At 39.0% G+C, this 23,730-nt stretch overlaps 1 protein-coding gene across 1 annotated transcript in view; it reads left to right on the forward strand.

The window, feature by feature from the left end:
* PLA2G4A (phospholipase A2 group IVA) overlaps positions 1-23,730 on the forward strand; it is an 85,866-nt gene that overhangs the window by 37,558 nt on the left and 24,578 nt on the right. The window contains exons 5-9 of the mRNA XM_087733616.1: positions 3,437-3,585; positions 7,224-7,337; positions 10,644-10,681; positions 12,845-12,986; positions 21,744-21,880. Coding sequence (XP_087589742.1) covers positions 3,437-3,585; positions 7,224-7,337; positions 10,644-10,681; positions 12,845-12,986; positions 21,744-21,880 — 580 coding nt within the window. The remainder of the gene's footprint in view (positions 1-3,436; positions 3,586-7,223; positions 7,338-10,643; positions 10,682-12,844; positions 12,987-21,743; positions 21,881-23,730) is intronic.

Raw genomic sequence — 23,730 nt, forward strand, 5'->3', positions numbered from 1 at the left:
GAGAGGAATATGGAATCATCCCATATAGTTACTGTCTTATGGTAGTGCATGTGTCCATTTGCAAACCTTCCAAGTTTTCCATTTGCAAACCTTCCAAACTTTGCCTACGTTAAAAAGTTGAGATGCGCTGCAGATAGCTAGCCCACAAATTATGGAGGAGTCATGCGAGAATGCTTGCGCAAAGAATAGCCTGGAGCCTAGCTGAGCTGTGTAGAAACTTCGTTTTCTTCAGAAGTGTCCCGAGGAAGAAGTACATATTCTTACACATTGCTTCTTTTGAAAAGCCCATGGTTGCTATTTCAAGTAGGCTGCTAAAATAAAAAAGCAGTTCCATGACAGCATTGTCTCTACATAGATAATTCTCTTGTATTGATTGTACTCGCAAAACATCAGCTTTTGACCCATAAGCCATTTCATAAAGATGCTTCCTTTTAAAATCAAAATACAGATAACAGCAGTGATCAAGCTACTTTTCACTTACATTTTCAGATTTTTTTTTTTTTTTTTAAAACATACCTGGCAAATCAACTAGCAAAAACACAAACAGGAATAAATACATCCATGCAAAAGGATACACACTCTGTCTGTTTTATCTGCATTTGATAACTTTAATGTTTTGAAATACATTAAGTGAATACTTTTGTGTTACTTGCCAGTTTGCTGGTAGCTGGTTTTTGGTCCCCAACCTATAAGGAGTAAGATTTTGATTACTATATTATAGCTTAATGCAGTATCTTAATCGGAGTACACAGTCTTCTAGTATTTTTCCTCTTCATCTGAAGAAGGAAGTTATAAAAGACTAGATTTTCATTTTCTTAATTGAAAATAGCACAAAATAAACTTTAAAACATGAAAGGACAGATTATTAAGTCTTTGCCTCGGGTTAAAAAAGATAATAAAGGCAGGGAGTGAGGAGGCGGCTTGGCAATACTGATCACGAAGACTGATTTTTCTAAGTTTAGTTGTTCTGTGCCTTGGGTTTAGTTTCTGTTTCAACACCTATTTGGAGTCTGTCTGGTAGGAAGTTAGTAATGGCATCTGTGTGCCAGCTGTGCAGTGGTATGGTGTTTCCACATGCTTCAGGATTTTGAATACAGATAGGAAGCCATTTACTGTTTGTGTTTAAAAGAAAAAATTAGAGTTTTGTAACTTAGAGCTGATCACATAATCACATAAAAAATTGAATGGAAAGGAAAGCATTGACTTTTTGCCCAGAACACTGTTCAGCACCAGTATTTTGGTTAAAAACCAAGCTTTTGTAGGCAAGTTCAGTCTCTTGACAGAGCAAGTCTGTAGAGTTTATTGCCAAAGTAGTGCTCCATGTCCAAACTTGCCAGATGACATCTTGTCATTGCTGATTTCGTTAGATATTTTGCTGTTTAGTTTCAAGGGGCCTTGATTCCCTTCTTTCTGGCACAATTTTGGATAGTAATTCAAGGGAGCTAATGTATTCAGTAAAAGTTGGCAATTAGTTACATCTGCTAGTGAGAAAACATTTAAAAAACACTTGGGGGTTGATCCCCCTGTTCCCCGACTTCAAATAAGAGACAAGATCAGATATAAATATTTAGAAGCTAATAAAGATTGCTATTTAAAGGCTTTCCACACTGATACCCAACTTTAAATGGCTGCTTCCTAATTACACAGGTAGCAGTGTGACCTGCCAAGTCATAGCAATTAGCTAAGCCCCACAGATATAACACTGTGTAAAACTCCCTGAGAAGTTCTGGGAAGTGTTGTAGCAGTCCAAGGAAATTCTCACACAGTGAAATCTTTGAATCACAAAGTCTATTTACATATGAAATTTTAAGTGAGGGAGCCTGAGTCTAAGACTAGGTTTGTTTACTGTCCCTAAAGGTTCCCTAGCAGAGGAATACTTAATTGAAAGCATGACCCTTGCATGTTATTCTGCGACTCCAGAGATACTTGAAGCACTTCGTGGATAAGTTCAGTATGTTTTATGTTTGGCAATGGCATCAAAAGGTGCGTTAGGTCTGGCTGATGTTTCCCACTAGAATTGCCGGGAGCCCAAATGTTTTGAGTTTTCATTCCGTTCTGCCCTGGTACACATACAGAACCTCCTGAGTCGTTTCAAAAAGCCTTTTTTTTGGTTGTTTGGTTGTTTTTTTTTCCAAAAGACAATTGATTCCCATTTGAAAGTATCAAACATTTTGTTTTGCTCTTTTCCTCCTTCTCCCAGCTGAAATGACTATGTGGTTCTGGGCCTCAGTGATCTCAGTGATAACGTTTAATTGAAATCCAAGAGTCTCTAAAAACATTTGGCTTTGTTGAAAAAAGTATCTTTAGACTTAAAGTGTGTACACTTAAAGCGCATACAAGGAGGAATGTTCAGACCTGTTTTACCTAGTAATGGGTTTTAATCTCTTTCAAAAAGAAACCTTTAAGGCAAGGATTCTTGTTTAAGGTGGGTATTCTATTTGCTTGAAATTGTTTTGCTAAAGCAGAGGAAAGACTTTGAAGAGAGGGTGCTGGAAAGATGTGCATGTTTTTCCGCAGCAGAGCAGGTGGCTTTCACCAAAACCACAGAAATAACTTCCCATGCTTTCCTGTGAAGCATCTGAGCAATGTTTTAGAGAAATCTGTAAAGGACTACATCAGCCTTGGCCCAATTCGACAGAAAAAAAATCTCGTTGGACATAAAAAAATTACATGCTTTAACTGGTTGGAAAGGTAGGATTTTTAGGGCTGCCAACAATGCATTCTTTGCCCTCAGGAATGGCTATTATTAGACATATCAGATACGTTTTGTCAGCATATATTTTTCTGCCACTGATAATTCTGATTAGCTATAGTTGGCATACGTTTCTATACTTTCAGTTAGTGTTCTGTGCGATTGTTATTCAAATATACTGTGTAAATAAGATCTTGATTCTGTGGTGACGTCCACAAAGCTCTGGTGATTGCAGTGGCTTCAGATTTGAACAGGTCTCCTTATGCTGTGTTTAGCAGTACATAAGTGGCTTGACTGATTTCCTTTATGATTGCCAAACCAGCAAAGGTGAAAGAGGATCCAAAACTGTATACCAAGCTGCTTGTTTGTTGTGGAATACTTACTTCTGTGACACAAGCCAAAGTAATTAAAGGCTAGAAAGAGAGGAAGGGGTAAGAGCTTTTAAAAATAATTACCACTGCCTAGTAGAAGTATACATATTTCCAATAAACTTGAATCGGTCCCAGTGCCATTCTGTTTGTTGAAGGCTTTTCTCCTCCCCTCTTAAAAGCATAATGGTCTGTTTCTTTTTGGGAGATTGTTAATATAATTTTATCATTCATGTCATTATATTCATTTAATTTATATAGTTGAATATTTTTCTGTCATAGACGATGAGGTGATCTGTGGTTTCACATAATTGTGTTGATTATTACAACCCAAACTTGAGTTTTATTTAACTTGAACATCGGTTTTGCTCTGTAGTTGACACTCCAGATCCCTATGTGGAGCTGTTCATCCCGTCAGCCCCTGATTGCAGGAAGAGAACGAAACATTTCAATAACGATGTGAATCCTGTGTGGAATGAGACCTTTGAGTTCATTTTGGACCCCAACCAAGAGAATGTTCTTGAGGTAAATCACGTGGCTGAGCTGCATCTGTGAAAATGGAAGTAGTACAATGTCTGTAAGATTAAAATAACAGTAGCTTCTACATGTATGGCATCTGCTGTCTCAAGATTTCAACTTTTTTTTAAACATTAAAGGCTGTTTTTTGCCTTTAGGCATGGCGCTAAGCAAGAGGTGTTGTATAAATTGTATTATTCAAGGAGTAGCCTTGAGAGTCATTGTGAGATATGCCTCTGAGTCATCTCTCGGACTGCTCCTGAGGGCTAGTAGCTTACTATTCTTCACATCAGCCATAAATTATTTTCTCCTTGCTTCCTACACTGATTCAACTATTATGAACAGTGAATAGCTGGGGGTAAAGTCAAGTCTCTGCCCATTCCCTGCGTCTCCCCAAGGAGACAGAAAGCAGAAGCACGGTTCTGCTTTCTCCTCTATGCCTGGAGCCAAGGGCTGAGTAGCCCACCCAGTGATGTTTGGGTACTCTTATTCCATGTGCAGGCTTGTTGACTAAGCCACCATTAAGTCTCGGTATGTTAAGCCTTTCTGGGTTGCGTACAAAAGGTAAGTGTTAAGTGTAACTATTTTATAAGTGGGCATGGAAAGTATTTAAGGTTATCTATAGTCCTTTGTTAGCTTGGTTCTTCGTAGGGGAAGGCCCTAACACATGTTGTCTTCTAACCCAAGCTTATGGAGTTTCAGTCTAAATTGGCCAACTGGGACAGAGGCTAAAGCCTGTGAAGCTTTTCATTGAGCTACTAACCATAATCTCTTGGAGCTAAACTGTTCAAGATCTGAAAATTGAATTGTGCTTCCTATAAGGCTCCCTGTGTTCCCTGGGAGAGGAGTAGGTTCTACAGTTCGGGGAGGAAGAATCCCATGATCAGCTCAATGGACCATGAAGAACTTATCATATGCATCCTGCATAAGAGACAACAATACTAGGGAATTCACAATAACTTCACTACAGCTTTGCAGAAAGCATATTACCCCAAAATATCTTCCACCAGGTGGACAGGTGCAACAGTCACCTGAGTTGACTAAACATTTTGGTTGTAGGCATGCAAACTGGCCGCATGAAACTTGAGAAAAGTTTGAAATCTCTGACTGAGTTCGTGCTTTCTAATAACAAGTCAGGCAAATAGATATCAGGAATTAGAAAGAGGAATGGAGTCATACTGGTTTCTTCGTGATAAAGCATTTTGGAAACAGGAAGAAGAAAAGAAGAACTTGGGTTCATCAACCTGCCTTTGTTGCAGTATGGGAAATAAAAATTTTTTCAATTTCATCTGAGAAAGCCTTAGTGGATTCTAACAGAAGTCCTGGGGCAGAGATTTTTACCTGTTTCTTTGCAGATCCTGTGCTTTTTTGGAAGATCTGAAGGAGCTACAGCTGGCTAAATAATTGATGTGATCTATAGTAGTTCTCTGATCTTCAAAAGATGAATGGAATGGTAAACTGAGCAATAGCAAATAATAGTTAAAATATAGTCCCTTGGTTTTACTGGCATTGTATAAAGACTAGGTCAGATTCTGCTTGTAGTTACACTTAGGCGGCTTCCCTAGTAATGTATGAATTTGTTGAGTACAAAATTTCGTTCAAGTATTTTTAAAGGATAAATTATTAAAGTCACAAACAGCAGCGGCCAGTGGGTTGCCTGCTGCTTTCTTGGGAACAGTACCACCTCTGATACTCTGCATCTTTATGCATTCTGATGTGAAGAAGTTGAGGTGCTGGCAAGCCATTAATTTCTTACTGTTACATGATGTCAGATATTTTTGACCATGTGGAGGCCTGGGTCATTGACCTTCCTTCTGTGGTAATAATGTGACTAGCTCATTTTCCACCAGGATAAGAACCCCCAGTTACTAAAACATCTTTTGTAATTTGGCTAATGTTTCGTAAGGTGTTTCTCAGTTTTTAGCATACTTTTATGCAGTTGTTACAAAGTACAGGGTTTTGTGAGCTGGCACGCTGTTGATTTCCAGCACAGTATGGCCATAGCATACAGCCAGGTTCTGCAAATCTCTTATCTCCTGTAACAGAACACAGCAAGACTGATTTTAAGTAGAATTTGGAAAGGTATGTTTACAATAACTAAAGGCTGTTGCTGGTTTCTAAAACACGTGCTATAAAATTCCGTGAAAATTGTCCGCAAAGAGCCAGTGATACCATGTAATAATGGTTAATTGCAGACCTGGTTGATATGTATATTTGCATACACATATATGTGGTGTTCACGGGAAGCATTCTCTTCACTGTTTAAGATACAGTGTTTAGGTTAAAACTGATGTTTGTGTTCTGCCATTGTTGTACACACACGCAGTGCCTGGCAGAGCCTTTGGATTCTGCATGGATTGCAGTGTCACAGTTCAAATCTGTGAAACCACCTCTGCACCCAAAACCTCATTGTGAATTCCCAAGCTCACACAAACTCCACAATCCTCTGGACTCCTCAGATTATTTTAATCTAGATCTTTAATTCTATCCCAAATGCAGTTTTCACTCTGAAGTGTTAGAAGCTCTCCAAAATCCCATTAAGAAATTTTTGCTATTGCTATTGGTTTTAAAAGACAGCCCTCAGAGGTTACAGCAATGGGCATAAAGGTCTGCAAGGAAACAGAAGAACGTAAATGCTATTAAAATAATGAGTTCTGTCCTAAAATACAGTTCATCATTTCAAAGGATTGCTTGTGGCACAGGATGAAAAAGATTCTTTATAGCTGAGAAGATGCTGAACCCAGATGTAGCAACCAGTTATTCAAGTGATTGTATCTTGATTCCATTTGTTTTATGCAAAAGATACAGTCCCAGCCGCAAACTTATGATATTTTAGAAGATACAATTCCACAAAGTGGAAAAAATCATAAGCCAAATGAGTTTGGAGAGTTCATTTAATGGAAACCATGTAAATGGTAATTTGAAATTCTTTCTGAACATCTTACGTGAGAACTTGGAAGGCTGCCACTGAGAAAAAAGACTGCTAGACGTAGACCCACATGTATTAGAGAAAAAGCATTGAACAGTATTCTCCGGTATCCACGTGTATCTTTGGATAGTATCACATTTTGAAAAGATATATGCTCTGACATGGAGAATATGAGAAGAGACTTGAAGATCTGGCTGGATACAGAGAAAAGCATTGTGTAATTTGGAATGCTGCACATTTTGCCAAATCATTGCTATAAAAATCTTGGTCTGTAGATACAAGGCTAGGATGTATGGATTCTGTCTTCAATGAAATGTTTTTTTGGTGTATCACATTTAAAACTATATTAGTTTCACCATGGAGAAGTTTTACTAACTGGAAATTTGAAGTAATTGTATATTTTATATGTATAATTTGAAGTTATTGTGTCTGCTTAGAAAGATGGTGAGTTTTACTGACAAAGGTGCTCAAATGAAAAACGCTTTGTAAATGATACTGTCGTACTCATGCAGCTGAATGCCTTGAAGGTGCCACCTGCACTGTGCATGAGCTTAGCCTGTTTTAAAAGAACATGTCTGTTGGCCCTGGGCGTTGACTGGGTTGGGTTAGGCCTATTCCTTTTCCATATTTTTTTTTTTTTTTTACTTTAGGCATAGGCTGTATGGAATTAAGAAGGGATTTATCGAAGTAGAATTGAATACTCATGTGTCTTTTCTAGGTTACTTTGATGGATGCCAACTATGTTATGGATGAGACTCTTGGCACATCCACATTTCTGATATCTTCTCTGAAACTGGGAGAGAAGAAGGAGGTCCAGTTAACTTTCAATGATGTAAGTTGCAACATTCATAGCTTTGCCTGTGTTTGGTGCAGCTTTGAACATGATGGAAAGTTCTTAAAAGAGCACCTGAACTGAGAGGCCTAAACTATTGTGTAGACCAGGACGTACCACATTTCAGTCCTCTGTCAGGTGTCTGAATTTTATCTATGCCCCATTCTGGTTAGATAAAGCTTCTTCACAAATCAGTAGAGGATGGTGCTTATAAAGGCTAAGTGATGTGTCCTAAGGACTCTCACTGAGTCTGATGTTACTCAGAGTATTCCCTCAGTCACTTTCTTGAAGCATAAGAAAAACATTTGGCCTGCTCTTGATACTCATCAGAAGTACATGCTCCTAGATGAAGGGAAATCCAAGACTATTTCTGATCCCATCAGTCTACCTCAGTACTATGTATATATGTGTTTTCTTAATACAGAGCTAAGTTTTGAATTCAAGAAGGGATTAAGGTATATCATGGAGGGGGTAAGGATGACAGCCTTTCAGTCAGGAAATAGCTGAATATGTGGGGGCAGAGGACGGGGTATCTCAGGTGAGGATTGTTCTCTTCATACACTGTTCTGAAGCTTATTTTCTAAGCGTTCACTGTTGTCTGTGGTTAAACACAGAGTACTGGCCTAAAGGCACTATATTTATCTTACAGTCATGCTGAGAGGAGAATTAAGCAGTGCCACTGAATGTCCCTTCTGAGACAATCCTCTTTAAAAGTCTAGTTTCAAACTTTTGCTTGCTAAATGAGTTTCTGCACCACTTGGTTCAATTTAGTTTAATGGTCTTTCTTAGCATGAGAGGCTAGGCAGATTTTGCTGGTCAGTATATTACCTCTACTACTGATGCCTGTGGCTTCTGGAAAGCTAACAGAAATTCTTTTATTATTATATGTTTCACTTTCAATAAATGGCTTATTATAACACAGCCCTAGTTAACATGCAATAATGCATTAATGTGAACGCTCTAAAAAAAGGCAGGTCCCAATTGGATTGTTCTCTTTAAACACATATACAAAACAGATGGAGTCAGTTTAATGGGGATTGTCTGCCTGCATGGTAACTCCTGGAAATGGTTGTTAAATCTGTGTGTAATTGAGCTTGTTCTGCACGTATTAAAATATCATCATTTATTAGAGTAACATATCACAGGCCATTCTGAACATAATTCAGTACTTGTAGTTATATCCATCACATTGGGTTATCTTTATATGTATATATATTGTATGCATATAATATATGTATAAATACTGTCTGCATTTCTGCTTTGGGCTGTGGTTTATTATATGCTCAGAGATCTTGATCTGCGACTGCTCTGCTGTTTTCCATGTGTTATAACTGTGGTTATAACTGTGGTTTTCCATGTGATATAAGTGTGGTTACAGCAAATAACTGGTTAAAGTCTGTTTATTGGAAATTGGAGAGTTTCATATGTAAGATTTAGCATTTATTAGGCATAGCCTTAGGGCAGTTGGAATTTTGATACCCTCATTTTTTTTCCTTTTCTTTTTTAAAGCTACTGCATTTTTTGAAGTTTCTGCATATTTATTACACTAAGTGCTTCAGTCACTTGGGCTTCCAGAGTATGGGCTGACTGCAGATGCCTAGTTCTGCCAGGCACGAGGTGAGGTAGTGAGAAAGAGCTGATGAACAGATTTTGAAAACACAGTTTACAAAGCTCATGCTAATAATATAAGGCCTTGACACATTGCAGATATGCTTTAACTTCTCATCATCACTCAGCAAAACTTGGTAGAGTACATAGGGGAAAAAAAATCAGTCAAAAAAGCCAAATACACTCTGAAATTTATAAGTAAATGGTAAGGGAACATCAAGTCAGGTTGAGCCCAGTGTAGACAATTTGTATACACAATGTGTATTCCTGAGATTTCTGTCGCGGTCTGTGTAAGATATAGAAAATAGCATGATATTTCCCTATTGGAATGTTTCACTTCAAGGGTTTATTTAATACCGTGTGCGTACATTTTTTTTCAACCATTGGATTGCTGCATGGTTTCTGAAGTGCTTTCTGAATTAGTAATATCAGGTGCTGGAGTAATGTAATTAGTACCCTGTCTTTGAGGCATTTCCGTAAATGACTCTTCACTCTGTTTCTTCATGTTCTTCCTTTGTTATTTCTTTGCCTTTTCTTTCTCCCACCACCCTCTTAATATGCCACCTCATTTACAATTCTCATTTCAAAGGGCGGGAGTGGAGTGCCAGGTTTTACCTGGCCCGTCGGCAGGTATGCAGGATGTGGGAGCCCAGAGGCAGCTTTGCACTTCCATGGCTTTAACTACTCTGTATAAGTGTCAAGCAGACATTCAGTCTGAGGTATTCTAGCTGGTGTTCTAGTTCGGTTCCTAGTGATCACATACCACAGACAAGGAGGATAATCTGTTTATAGCTAGAGGCAGAGTGAAACAAGACACTGTGTGTGAGTCTGTTACACATCTACAGGGCCGTACCAGTCTGTCGGTGGCCATTGTGTATGAGAGAGCTCAAGGAGATGAAAATGCCTGTCCGTTCTGTCTTAGTTCTAGCAACATCATACTCTTGAATTTTGTGTAACAAATGTAATTGGTGCTTTAGCCATTGTTTTTTAACCTTTTGCCTGCAGGGAACCCCTTTAAGTGCTATATGAAAGAAGAGACAAACGCATAGCTTATGAGTCAGGTAGTTCTATGTGGTCTGCAAGTGAAATCATTATGTAGTGACATTTATTAATTTATTTGCATCTTTGAGAAACTTGTAAGCAATCACTCTTCCTGGTAGATAATTTGAGTGTATTTAACTGTGGAAAGACACTTGATGGCTCATGTGGAACACAGACCAGTCATTCCCTTACAAGTCTTTGTTTCAGATACAAGTCGAGTATGAAGTTTACCCAGTGAACTGGGAAGCAAGTGGCAGATAGACTGTGGATGGCAATAGAAACAAAGGATCCTAAGTGTGTGAAGACTATTAGATCCCTTCAGGCCAAAGATGAATAGCACTGTCAAAAATTGATTGTTAGTGGAAGAATGCCAAGGCAATGGGATCTGATGAATGAAAGTCAGGACCTAGCAGCACCTGAACAGCATTTTCTACTGTATTCAGTGCTAGTGGTGTATTTTGGAATCACATTGTGTGCTTTTAAAGAAAAAGTTCCGTAGAAAAGAAACTCATTCATGTATTTCAGAAATGTCCTTCTTTTTAAAAAAAGTGATTTAAAGAAAAATTCTGACAGTAATAGTTAGTTTATGTTCCAGGTGTGTTTGTGTTTTTTTCCCTCTGTAAGTGGTGTAACCGTATTTAAATATTTCTTCTTTAGGTCACAGAAGTTACTTTGGAATTGTCTCTTGAAGTATGGTAAGTATCTTGTATTTAAAAAAAAAAGGTGGAAAATGTATTAGCAACAAAGATATTTTTTATTTTACTTCGTTTGCTAGAATTTTCTTAAAAACCTATCAGGTAAAGTGCAAAAATTCCATGTTTTAATATAGAAATACCAAGTACTGTAAAGTCAAGAGATTTTAAAATTGAGGGTTGTTTTCACATTGTAATTCTATCATTGACTTATACACCATTACTTGTACTAATAGGTGTCTTCTTTCCAGATATTTACAGGAACAAGGCCATCATACATGAATTTCTCATCCTGGTTTATATTAAGTGCTTTCCTTTTCAAGGGCTTTTTGTCTAATAAATTCACAGACATCAGGTTCAGCTGTTACCCTCATTATTTTACCTTCTATGGTAACTTTGTGTCTCATGTTAACTTTCAGCATATATGGATACTCATTACAAAGCTGCCCCTGAAATGTATTTGAATGTTAATACCATACAGTACTGAAGTCAAAGGTGGATTGGGCCAGGATTTTACCATGTGTAAAGCTAAGCAGATGCCTACCTTTTTTTTTTTCCTTTTTTTTTCTCCTCTCTAGCTGTCTTTCTCCCTCTTTCTGAGCCTATCTAGGTGAAAGACCACAAATCACCTTGAGGCATAGTCAGAAAAATATCTTTTAAGTCTAAAAATGAATTACTGAGAACAAGGCATTTAAAGAGTCTTTTTTTTGTCTGTAACTATAAATAGCAGTACTAAGCACTGTAACTGTAAATGTAGAACTCTTTCATATTGACTCCAGAGACTGACAAATATCTCTGAGGGATAATTTCTACTCATCATTTTGTACTAGTAAAGATGCATATGTGGGTGGTCTTTGAGACCACTCCTAAACCTTCCTTGTACATTGCAAATATTTCATATGTCTGACATTAAATGAACAGAAGATGCTTGGCTATGTCTTGCTGTTCTTAGGCAGTAGGCTTTGAAATATGTTAAACAAAAGGATCTGATCAAGTTCTGCTCTGTTATTCTCGGATGGCCACATGGATTTTGGATTCTGCATGGACCTCTTGTTCACGTTATCATATATACCTTCATGGAACATTTCTTCTCGTCAGTCTTTTTCCCCCCTTTTTCTTAATCCCATTATTTTATTACATAATAGGTTTCTAAAAAATCTGAGGAATTATTATCTGTGCCTAAATAGATCCATTTCACCATTGTATCTTTTTCATAAAGGACTCTTAAAAATGCTGCCTTGTAACTAACATGTCGAAGTATCTACAAACATTTTGAGCTCATCTTCATAAATACCAGAATTTCAATGAGACAGATACCAGAAAGAATTTGTACACTTCTCCTCACTGCTGTCTGCTAGAGGCAGTGCTGCTGGGAGTTATTGTAGTTCAAGCCCTTTGAATGACATACCGGCTCAGTGAGTTAACTAGCCCAAATGAGGGGACAGTTCAAATTGTTTATCCTGCCTTGATACCCAAAATGAGCAGTGGGAACTGAAGTTGTAGCTTTTATTTAAGTACAGTATTGAGGTCTTTATGCAGCCCTATGTACCTTTTTGATCACACAATTTGGGGAAAAAGCTAGAGAAAAAGGCTTAGTTTTTCCTGTGGCCAGCCAGTACAGTTTGTGCTGACATTCATACAGTTTTTGATTGTAAGACTGAATGGATAGAGAGTCAAAATTACTCTGACTTAAGAAGAGTATATGTTAGTAGGAAGTATGAAAATTTTTCGTTGCAGTTCTTTGTTCAGAGGATAAGCAGAGAATTCAAATTCTAGACTGTAGATTTATAATTGTACGTGAGTGGCGAATTCACCTGCTATATTTTAATTTAGTGTTTTTTAAGACCATGTAATATACCACTAGAAGCTGCATATCTTGTGTTTGGTTTTCACTAGTATGTGAACAATGAGGTTTCTATATAAAATGCATGTCTTAAAGACACAGTGTGCCATTGTTCTTCGCATCCATCACTCCATGGAATCAGCTGATGCAATTGTGTTGCATGAATAATCACAATCATTATTTTATTTTATTTTATTATTTTATTTCATCTTATGTAAGTTAATGAGGACTTTACTCTTACTTCCACTTATTTCCCTATGTGATACTTCTAATTCTGTTTTGAATTATGTCTTTTGTTAAAGCCTGTTTATTTTGCAAAATAGCTCTTCAACTGATCTCCGGTTCAGCATGGCTCTGTGTGATGAGGAGAAGAAATTTCGGCAACAACGAAAAGATAACATCATGCAGAGTATGAAGTCATTTCTAGGAGAGGAAAACAGCAAGAACTTGACCACTTCCCGTGATGTAAGTTTGGAGAGTTCACATCAAAATTAGTATCACCTTTGGAGTCTTGTGTTTGTCTCTCAAAGGAATGAATGAGACATATGAAGTAGAAGGGTTCAATGTAAAGACAGATGGCAGAAGCAAAACAATTTCTTAATCTTCTGTGCACGTACAGTATTTAGGCTGGAGAATAATTTTTCTTGTGCTCTAAATTTATAGATTGAAGTTTAAGGAAACAAAATCCTGTGCCAAAATGAAGCTGCACTTAAATAAGATATGCCCATTATGTGCAAAAGGACAATACTTTGTAAATGGCATCGTAGGATGGAAATCACAGCTTTTCATTTGCGCTGGCACCTTAAACAAACTGCTGTAACTTTTATCTGGTTCTCTATTGTTTTAATCCTTAGCAGGCTGTGCCTAGGTTAAAACTGGGGAAAGGAGATAAATTCAATCTTTTCATTTTGCTCTGATTCTGAATTCCATGCTTTGTTAAGGTGTTGGTTCTGAGCTGAGATCGTCATCTGAAAAATGCCTAAAGGGCATGTGAAATATCTGCTGCAAACCAAGGGTGCAGTGGCTCTGGGCATGTGCCCAACTGCAGAATCTGTCCTTGAATGCTTGATATCCAGCCTGTGCTTGTAAAATGGCCTTGGCTGTATGGCCTTCGTGTTTAAAGGATTAGGCAGGAAATGAGCTGTTGTAATGTTAGAGTCAGCTTAGAAATTATTTTCTTTTTTTCCTTTCTTCTTTTCCTTTAGCACATTTTATAGGATTAGGATTATGAAGTTTATTTCTTAGAGAATGTGAGAAACTGCAGCTTTCATTGACTGGCTGGTGCTCTGTACCAAGCCAACAGAAAGTCGAGCCAACAGATCTAGATGGACTGATGGTGGTTTGGGTCACATCAAAGTGAGGAAGGGTGCTGAACCCTATTGATCTTTTCAGTGATTTTGTAAAACACTGCATTATTTTGAGTTAATTAAGGATAGACTTGGTACAGATCCACTTGTTTTGTAGTAGCTTTTCCATCCTTCTCTTTCTTCCTTGCTTGTTCCCCGTCCTGTTCTGCTCCCAGAATTGTGACAGGAAGACTGTGTTTATGTGGAGGATGTCAAGCAATGAACAGAGTCAGTGAATTAATCTGGGTTGATTAATTCATTGATACTGATTCCTTTTGTGCATTTTTAGTATAAGCAGAATGTGATGGTCTTTTGCAGAAACTGGAACCAACACTGAAGAATTCTTTTTAAATTTCTATGAAGTTTTGAGCAGGTGGTAAACGTGTTACTGTTGTATACTTTTGAACTCTGTCTTGCATAATAAAATGTGCTTCTGTGAGCTTTCAGAGGAAGATGAAAGAATTTGACAAGTATCGTACATATTTTATTTGCAGAGATAATTATGCATATTTTGAAGGAACATTTTCAAGGTTTTTTAATTTTCAGTTCAGTTATTTTAATCTTAACACATGAAAATATTATCATAATAGATATTTGTGGATGTGACATTGGTCTGATCTTCTACAGCAGAATAATATCTTTCTCAGAAAGGAGGCAGATATTCTGCCAAGATCCAGGTAGGACTGGAATGATACTCAGTGCCTGAAGTATCAGTTCGATGCAGGTGGTATGTGTCATGAATTATTATTGAACACTAGGTAAGATTTCATGTTCTTTTTGTCATCATCTTCCCTTGGTATCCCTCACTGTCTCAAATACTGAAAGTTTATCAGTTAAATTGCATTTTCCAAGACCAGACAGTAATCTCTAATTATAGGCTTATCAAGGAAGGACTGAGGTAATGTGATCCTCCCGTTTTTCATATGCCAAATGTGTATTTTTAAGCTGACTTGTCAGAATTTTTAGCTGTTTCTAGCGATGAAAAAACCCTTTTTGTTCAAATTAAAATATAGTTTTGTCCTTATAGCCTGTCATTTTTGCTTTTATTGCTTCAGATGGGAGATAGCAGGAGGATTTATAGGATGTTTGTAGTCTTAACATGGCATCAGAAGTTGGGAGACATAATGAGGGTTCTTAGCTGCTTATGAGTCATTGTTTAATCTTAAACAAGTCACTTACTCGAAGTTCACCTAAGTTTCTTCATCTGTTAATAGCAACACATGTGCCTTGCAGGGATGCTATGAGACTTTAATACCTGTGAAATAATTATACATCCTTGGATGGAGAAGTGAGTACTTCCAGATATCCTTACTTGATCTTGAGGCACTCTCTGAAAACACAGAGGATGAGATTTCTCGTACCTGTGTTATTGCTCAGTTTATTTTTATAATTTTTGTTGCTTTAAACAATTTTCTAAAAATGCCATAATCAATTAAAGAAAACATATAGTTCTCTAAGACTCAATTTGCAGAACGATTTTTTAATAATCATCTGTGTACCCCATGGCAATTTTTTTTGCACCCCAGGTATTCTTGTCCAGATTTTGTGCACTGTGTTTCCAGGGCATTTGGATAAAAACATCTACACCAATCATTCCCAAAACAAGATCTAATATGTTTTAGCTTTTTTTGACAGATTACTGGAAAATGTGATTGAGATCGTCTTTTTTGGAGCTCGCTTTTCTTAAAACATACCTTGTTTCCCAAATTCTTTTCATTTTCATGCCCAGTTTGGTGATTAAGCAATTGGCAGTTGTTGAGACGAGGCGGCCATTGACTGAAGTAGAACTGTATTGTGCTGAGCTTGTCCACGTAGTACAGTGCCCCATGGATCCTAGAAACAGTACAGACGTATTGACAAAACACTTCATCTGCGTTGTTAAATCCTGTTCAGTGGAGTTTGTTTGGATGTTATCTAAACTGGTTTGTTCAAAACTAGCTTGAGTCCCTCAGATTGTGCCGTGCACAGGAACCATAGGAAGAAGAAAGCCATGCTGGAATGGCCTTTTGGTTGTTCAGAAGTGGGCACAACCATATAGAATTGAGTGTGGCAGTGTGGTCAGAGATTAGAGCAATGGGCTTTTGTCTCCCAAGAATTTTGAATTCAATTCACATTTTTGCTGTTGACTCACTGCATCGCTTTCTTGTGAGTCACTTACCCTTTTGGTCTAAGTTTACTAATCTGCTTGAATGGGTTTAGTACCTCTGCCCTGATTTTACTGATTATGTGCAAAAGACTTGAGGTTCAGAGTGCCCCCAAGAGTGGAGTGTGTCAGCCCCAGCCCCTGTGTACATGGAAAAGTGTGCACACCTTGGTATCCTATATTTTCTCCATTGTTTCTCAATCATGAGATGGGTTCTTGGTTCTTTACCTTTCATACTCCGTCTGCAGCTACTTCGCCCCTGCCTCTGCTCTATTTATCCTAGAGGGCAACTTGTAAGATGGGTGTATGTAATCTCAAATTTTACCATTTCTTGCCCTTAAATGTGTTGGAAACTAAATTGCAGCTAAAAAGCTGCTTTAACAAACCTACCTGCTTGGAAATGTGCTCTACCTTCCTCTCCAGAGCGGGAAAGGACTCTTAACCTTCATCACCTGACTTATGCCTACAAGTCAACTTGTATTCAGTTGGCTGAAATAAATGAATGTAGATGTGCAGTAGATGCTTCTCTTCGGTTATTTTTTTATCATTTAAAAGCTTTATTTACTGTGGGAAGCTTACTTAAGCTGCTGCCCTCTACTCTAGACCTCTTTAGTTGAATTTCATTTCTGAAAATAAACCAGTGATTGCAACTCTTCATACTTTGCTTTGGTATCAAGTGGAAATGAAGAGATACTATACATACACCTACTTCTCGGTACAGCCACCCTCCCCCAGTATAGGAATCTATGATTCCCAGGATGCCTGTGGATTAAGTATATAGGAAGCATTTGCTGTCGGGATCCTAGTGACTCTTCTCGATGCTCGTGGTTAATCCTTCTTAGAGATTTCTCTGCATCCTGAAGAAAACTCAGATTTTCCCTTATACTCATACCACTGCACTGATGAATAGATTTGTTGAATAGTGGTGCTTTGGAAGTGTTCTCACATACTTTTTTCAGGCTTACACCTGCAAACCACTATCTTCATCCTGTTGGGATTTGTCTGTGTAGGTTAATTAGGTAGTGTTTGTTAAGAGCTTTCAAAGCCTAATGTACATTATTAAATTTGTGATTAGTAATATGGCTCTTCTGTTCAAAGCAACTGCTCCATTATTGGGGTGTTGGCTTAACAAAACAGGCATGTCCTAAATCTTTACCTTTGTTTTGTCATTTTTTGATAGATAGCTATCTCTGGAGGTGCATGATGAATGCTGATGCCATTAAATACCTGTGGTTTCTATTACTAAAGCTTAACACTTATGAAGATAATCAAATAATCTTACTGCATCAAGAATAAGCAGTTTTTGTGGAATGGAAGCCTCGAGAAATGTCTCAACATATTTGGTCATTGTGCCTGGTCATTTCCACGTGACTATGCATTTTCAGTCCACAGGGGAGTTTCACAGCTTGGAGTGTGGAGTCTGCAGAAAGAAATTGAACTCAGTAGTCACATGGTTCCTTTTCGTATAACTAATCCCATCTATTGACACCTTAAATTGTGTTTCAGTGAAATTTTTGACTGATTACCAGTTTGATCAGATAGAGGCTTTCTGCACAACTGTGTAATTCTTTTTATACTTGGTAACAACCAACAGGTTGTTACCTTATCACCATTGAATAGTGGAAAATTCTTCTAGGTTTCGGAAACTGGGAACCAGGGTCCTTTGCTGAAACACTTGATAATGGTAGCAAGTTAATTTTTAGAATCACAGAATCACAGAATATCTCAAGTTGGAAAGGACCCATAAGGATCATCAAGTCCAACTCCCTGCTCCTCACAGGACCACCTAAAACTAAACCATATGACTAAACATTGTCCAGATGCTCCTTGAACTCTGACAGGCTTGCTGCCATGACCACTTCCCTGGGGAGCCTGTTCCAGTGATGGACCACCCTCTCAGTGAAGAACCTTTTCCTAATGTCCAATCTGAACTTCCCCTGACTCAGCTTCATTCCACTTCCATGTGTCCTATTGCTGGTCACCAGAAGGAGGAGATCAACACCACCCCCTCCGCTGCCCCCTTGAGGAAGTTGTAGACTCTGATTGTAGACAGTACTCGAGGTGGGGCTGCGCCAGTGCAGTGTAGAGTGGGACAGTCACCTCCCTCGAACGGCTAGCGATGCTGTGCTTGATGCACCCCAGGACAGTCAGCCCTTTTGGCTGTCGGGGCATACTTGACTCATATTCAACTTGCCATCAAACCAAACCCCCAGATTTCTTTCCGTGGGGCTGCTTTCCAGTCTCTTGTCCCCCAATTTGTATGTATAACCAGGATTACCCCATTCCAGGTGGAGAATCCGGCACTTGCTCTTGCTAAATTTCAAACGGTTGGTGATTGCCCAGCTCTCTATCCAGGTCTCTCTGTAAGGCCTCTCTACCCTTGAGGGAGTTCACCGCTCCTCCTAGTTTAGTATCATTGGCAAACTTACTTAATGTACATTCAATTCCTGCATCTAGATCATTTATAAATACATTAAAGAGTGCTGGTCCTAAAATTGAGCCCTGGGGAACCCCACTGGTGTCTGTCTGCCAGCCTAATGTAATCCCATTTACTATAACTCTTTGAGCCTGACACGTCAGCCAGTTGCTCACCCAACATATTATGGACTTGTCTAGCTGTGACATTTTGTCCAGAAGGATACTGTGAGAGACAGTATCAAAAGCTTTGCTAAAATCCAAAAAACCCACATTTACTGGATTCCCTTGGTCAACTAGATGGATGACCTTGTCATAAAAGGAAATTAAGTTAGTTAAGCAGGACTTTCCCCTCGTGAATCCGTGTTCATGCTATGTAGTAATATCAGATGTTTTTATTATAAAATGCATTTTTGAATTCGTAGCCAAAATATTATTTGCCTCCTTTCTGTTTCTGATCAGTTACTTTTACTGGTTTTAGCTCTGTCACAAAGATATCATTTGGATTAAAGCTGGTGTTTGGTTTGCTTTAAAAATTTCTGCAGTTTTGTAACTAAATAGTTTATTTAAAAACTAAATTTCATGTCTTCTCTATTTTGGATTATGGATAAAAAGGACGGTCATTCTAAAAAAATTCTGAGTGTATTTTTATTTAGAAATCTTGCTACAAGTGGCGACTTCTTCAAATAGATTCTAATTCTTCAGAAAGCAGGCAATTAGAGTTCTAAGTAACAGCATCATCAGGGCAACAACTTGCTAATGCTGAGATCTGACATGGTTTATTCACTCAGTTTATGGACTTATTGGTTGTATTTTAAGGTCTGAAGCAGTGCCACAAATCTGTGTGAGTGAACTGAACTTGAAATTCTGTACATTATTTCAGTAGACAGGAAGCTAAGGAGGGTCATAATGATAGTATTTGACTTTCACTATATATGTATATATTTTACTATTTGACCTGAAGAATCAGACAAATCAGGCATTACCTTTCTGTGCCTGTAAGGAACCTAAAATGGAGGATTCTGCACAGTAATATTATTGTGCCCTATTAGCAAGTACTATTGAATAAAAAGTATGATATAACAAAGTCATAGAAATACTGTTTGGAAGGGACCTCTGGAGGTCAGCTAGTCACAGTTTTCTCTGAAAGGAGCGCTATTGCCAACACTCAGTTTACTGCCAACAGAGAAAATTGGGGGGATTCTGCCTAGCAAGTCCCAGAACAATCCAGAGTTTAGTAAATTCCAGAGTTCAGTAAATTCCAGAGTTTAGTGTATTCCAGAGTCCTAACTCTGATGCTTACTTCCCAACCTTGGTCTGATCCTGAACTGAATCACTTTGTGAGGACTGCAACCCAAGCAGCTCCTGGTGGCCGTGTTTGCCCCTCGTTCTTTACTACTTGTGAGCAGCAGGTGAGGTACAGCGTTAGTCAGCCCCTCCAGCATTAGAAAGTTGTCACCAAGGCAGTCTGCAGACTTCCTGGATGGCTTGCACAATGGTGACCTTTCAGTGGGGGATTAAAATCCCTTGTGAGGACCACAGACAGATCAGGAGGCTGCTTCTGGTTTTTAGAGAAAGCCTTACTCACTTCATCCCATTGGTCAGCAGTCTGAATCTGACTGCCACAACATTCCTAGCATTACTTTATTTCTGCTCATGACCCAGAAACTCCCAAAAGTCATGTCTCTGGTTGCATCCTGATGTTCTGTGCAATCAAGGAACTGCTTTCTTGTAGAGCACAGCCCCCTTGCACCCTTTTTCCCCACCTGTCTTCCCAGCCTCCACCCATCCATGGCAGTGTGCCAGGCATGCATGCTGTCCCACCAAGTCTGTGTTATTCTGATTGTGTCCTAGACCTGTGACTGCACTTGAACTTCCATTTTTTCTTGTTTGATGTCTCTGTGCATCAATATAGAGACATTTGAGGTAAGCCTCTGAACACTCTTCCTTCTGAGCAGGAACCTGCAGGTCTCACTACTAGCTTTCTCTCATACATTCCTCCTGCACTTGCAGCATTTGCTCCCTTTGCTCACTTAGGTCCCCATCATTGAAGTTAGTCTAAAGTCTTCCTCATCAAATTAGCAAGTCTGTTCATGAAGGTGTTCCTCACTCTGTTGGTCAGGTGGATTCTTTATTTTCCCATGGACCATCTTCATCAGCAAGCAAGGCTTAATGGTCAAGAACCCAAGAGTCTCACTAGTGACACCACCTGAGCCTGATAGCATCTGCTTGAGCCATTCCTCTTCAAGACTGGAAAGATCAAGTCCACAGGCCACAGGCTTGTGTGCCTGTGCCCCTCATTCTTGCTCCAAGAGGAGGCAAAGCACCTCTCATCTGCTCAGGGTCTCCCCTGCTTGTGTCACTGTTGCCCACATCGATGGGCAGTGAGGAGTAGCATCTGGAAGGCCAGGTGAGACTCAGCCATTTCTCCATGCCATCATGGATCTGGAGAACGGGCAAGCAGCAAACCTCCCTAAACAATCAGTCTGGCTGGCAGGTTGGCCTGTGTCCCATAGAAGGGGGAGTCATCAGCTACCATCACTTGTCACTTTCTTATCCAGTAACCTGTGGTGTCTCGTCCAAAATCCTCCCTGACAGCATTTGTTCCTTCACTGTCACCAGGGCTCTGAACTGAGGCGAAGAGCTGCAGGTGAAAGGGGAGGCTTCTCTTGCATACCAAGTGCTTTGTTACATGCCATTTGTTTGCACCTACTGGTTGCTAATGCTCCCTAGGTACAAGATAAATAGGAAGCTGGAAGGAAGTCTGCTCTGCCCCTCCGTGAGATTTCCACTTTGGCAGACAGAGCCTCTCATGCTGCTGGCTGGTTCCTGGCTTCCCTTGCTTATGACTGGCAGTGCTCTCCTCCCATGTTGCAGTCCAAAAGTACTTCTGCCTCCAGCTCTTTGTGAAGCAGAAGGAACTGAGTAAATGATGTACAGATATTGTACATCACTCTTGAGCCCAGAGATCTGAAAAGGGGCAGGTAACTTCATGGGTGGGATTATAATACTGTTCTGTTCTACGTACAGTGTTTAAAAGTCATATCTCAAAGTACTTTATTAAAATATTTTGCCATTCTCTTACATACATACCACTAAGAGATTGCAGAATACCTTCTTTTTGGCTTGTTAGAACTTTTGTGCACAGATTTGGAAAAGCATGGGTTTCTTTTCTGTTGTGAGGATCTCTGGATGGTGACCTGTTAATTGCACGAGGCTAGTATGTGTGGCCAGTGACTGATGAATAACGTTTATTTACTACTTTTAAGTCTTTATCAGAATTGATGTGGTGATATGCTGTTCTTCTCACCTGTGCAGGTACCAGTGATAGCAATATTGGGTTCAGGAGGTGGATTTCGTGCCATGGTAGGGTTTGCCGGAGTCATGAAAGCACTTTATGAATCAGGAATTTTAGACTGTGCGACTTACATTGCTGGTCTCTCAGGATCCACGTGGTAAGGGTTTTTTCTTTTGTTTTTCTTCCGTTTTTCTTCAAGAAGTTCAAGAACCAATTTTCATGAGAGTTGACTTATTTCTAAGGTTATAATTCACAGCAAATTTTGCGCGTACGCTATCAGTACGGAAATGACATATGGAGCCAGCTCTCTTGCAGCATAGCGGTCAGCGGAGCAAGTCTGCTGGTGGAGGTGTTTCAGAATGCCTTGAAGGGTGAGGACATCTCAGTCTCTGGTGATCTGCCTAGGAGCTTTGATAGCAGGAATGGATGAAAAGAGGTGCTACACATATGCACCCATGTTTCTGTATCAACAGCCAATACTGGATATACTAGGACTGTGTAGCTGATTGTTTCATCTTAATAGCCAAAAAATTAAGAATTCAAGCCGTTGGTACAAATCCAAAATATTTTTTTGTGTTGCTTTATTTTCCTGATGAAATAAAAAAAAAATTCCTTGTGATTTGAAGATGATGACTCATTCAACCCAAAATGGATTATATCCTTTTTGGGCACTTCTCAGAGATTCTCAAAATCACTGAAAGATCTTTTGCTCCATTTCAGACTCAGTAGTCCCCTTCTTAGTGGATTTACTGGGGATATCTAGGACCTGTTCACTGATTCTTAGTGTAAGGAGATTTGGGCAGATGTATTTCAGTTTGTAGGAAAGAATACCGACTGACTGCCATGCTGCAGGGCATCCTGTTATGGATTGCCTTGTATCACTCCTATTGTCACTGTTTAATTAGAAATTACATTGTCTTTTAAAATAGTTTGTTAGTCAGATGGAGAAAAGATCTTCCAAGATGTCTCAATTAGAATGCCTTAATGAGGTAGTTACGATGTCCGCCTGTCTGACTCTGGGCATTATGAGCTCAAGGCTTTGGAGCCAGCAGAATGCTTTGAACCCCAGTATTATGTTTGCCTCTGAGAGGGTTTCTCTTCTCCCTGCCCTGTGCTATGAACCTGCAGCCTTTTGTCTTCTTGGCTTTTATAAAAATTGTCCCAAATCACAATTATGACAAATGTTAAAACTATTTGTTTTGGCATTTCTTAAATGAAATGATGTAACGTATTTAAAAGCTGTGTGGTTTTCATCAGCCAAAGCCATCTGACAAATTCAATCCAAATTTCTTAACTGTTTGGACTCCTTAACACTACATTTTTTTCATTAAGGGAAAAATTGCAGACTTTTTTTTGTTTAACTTTAAAACTTAGTTTTAATGTCAATGGATCAGGTTGCAATAGAGAATGTTACATCTTAAGAAAATTTTGAACTTTTCAAGGGAGTATCCCAGATGTCACAAAATATGATTTTATCATAACCATTTTTTTTTGTGTACCGGTTTGAATACTGGAGCTGCATCTGAATCCAGGTTACGGCCACCTAGTACTAGAAAGGTGTTCTGGATTAATTCCATCAGAGTAGCACCTAGGGAATTAGGGGACTGGAGCACATGAGAAAATGCGGCAGCTGGATTTGTTTAGCCTTGAGGAGTAGGCAGAGGTAGTGGTGGGGGGAGATCTTACGGTTATCTTCAGCTACCTAATGGGTAGCTGTAAAGAAAACAGACTCTTTTTGGAGACACACAGAGAAAGGACAAGGGGTAATGACCATAAGTTACAGCAACATAAATTTGATTAGCTATTAGGAAAATTATTTTGCAGTGAGAGTGGTCAAGCACTGGAATGTATTGCCGCATCCTTACTTGACTGGGCTGGGCAAGGTGTCGTCCTCTCTCTATCTGACTCAGTGAATACTTCCTGTGAAAGTAGAACTTGACTGAACAAAGCCCTGAGCAACCTGATCTGACTTTTAAGTTGGCTCTGCACTGAGCAGGAGGTAGGAAT

This window comes from Nipponia nippon, unplaced genomic scaffold (genome assembly GCF_047370975.1).
Source record: "Nipponia nippon isolate SJK-2023a ecotype South Korea unplaced genomic scaffold, ASM4737097v1 scaffold_5, whole genome shotgun sequence".
NCBI classification, from domain to species: Eukaryota; Metazoa; Chordata; class Aves; order Pelecaniformes; family Threskiornithidae; genus Nipponia; species Nipponia nippon.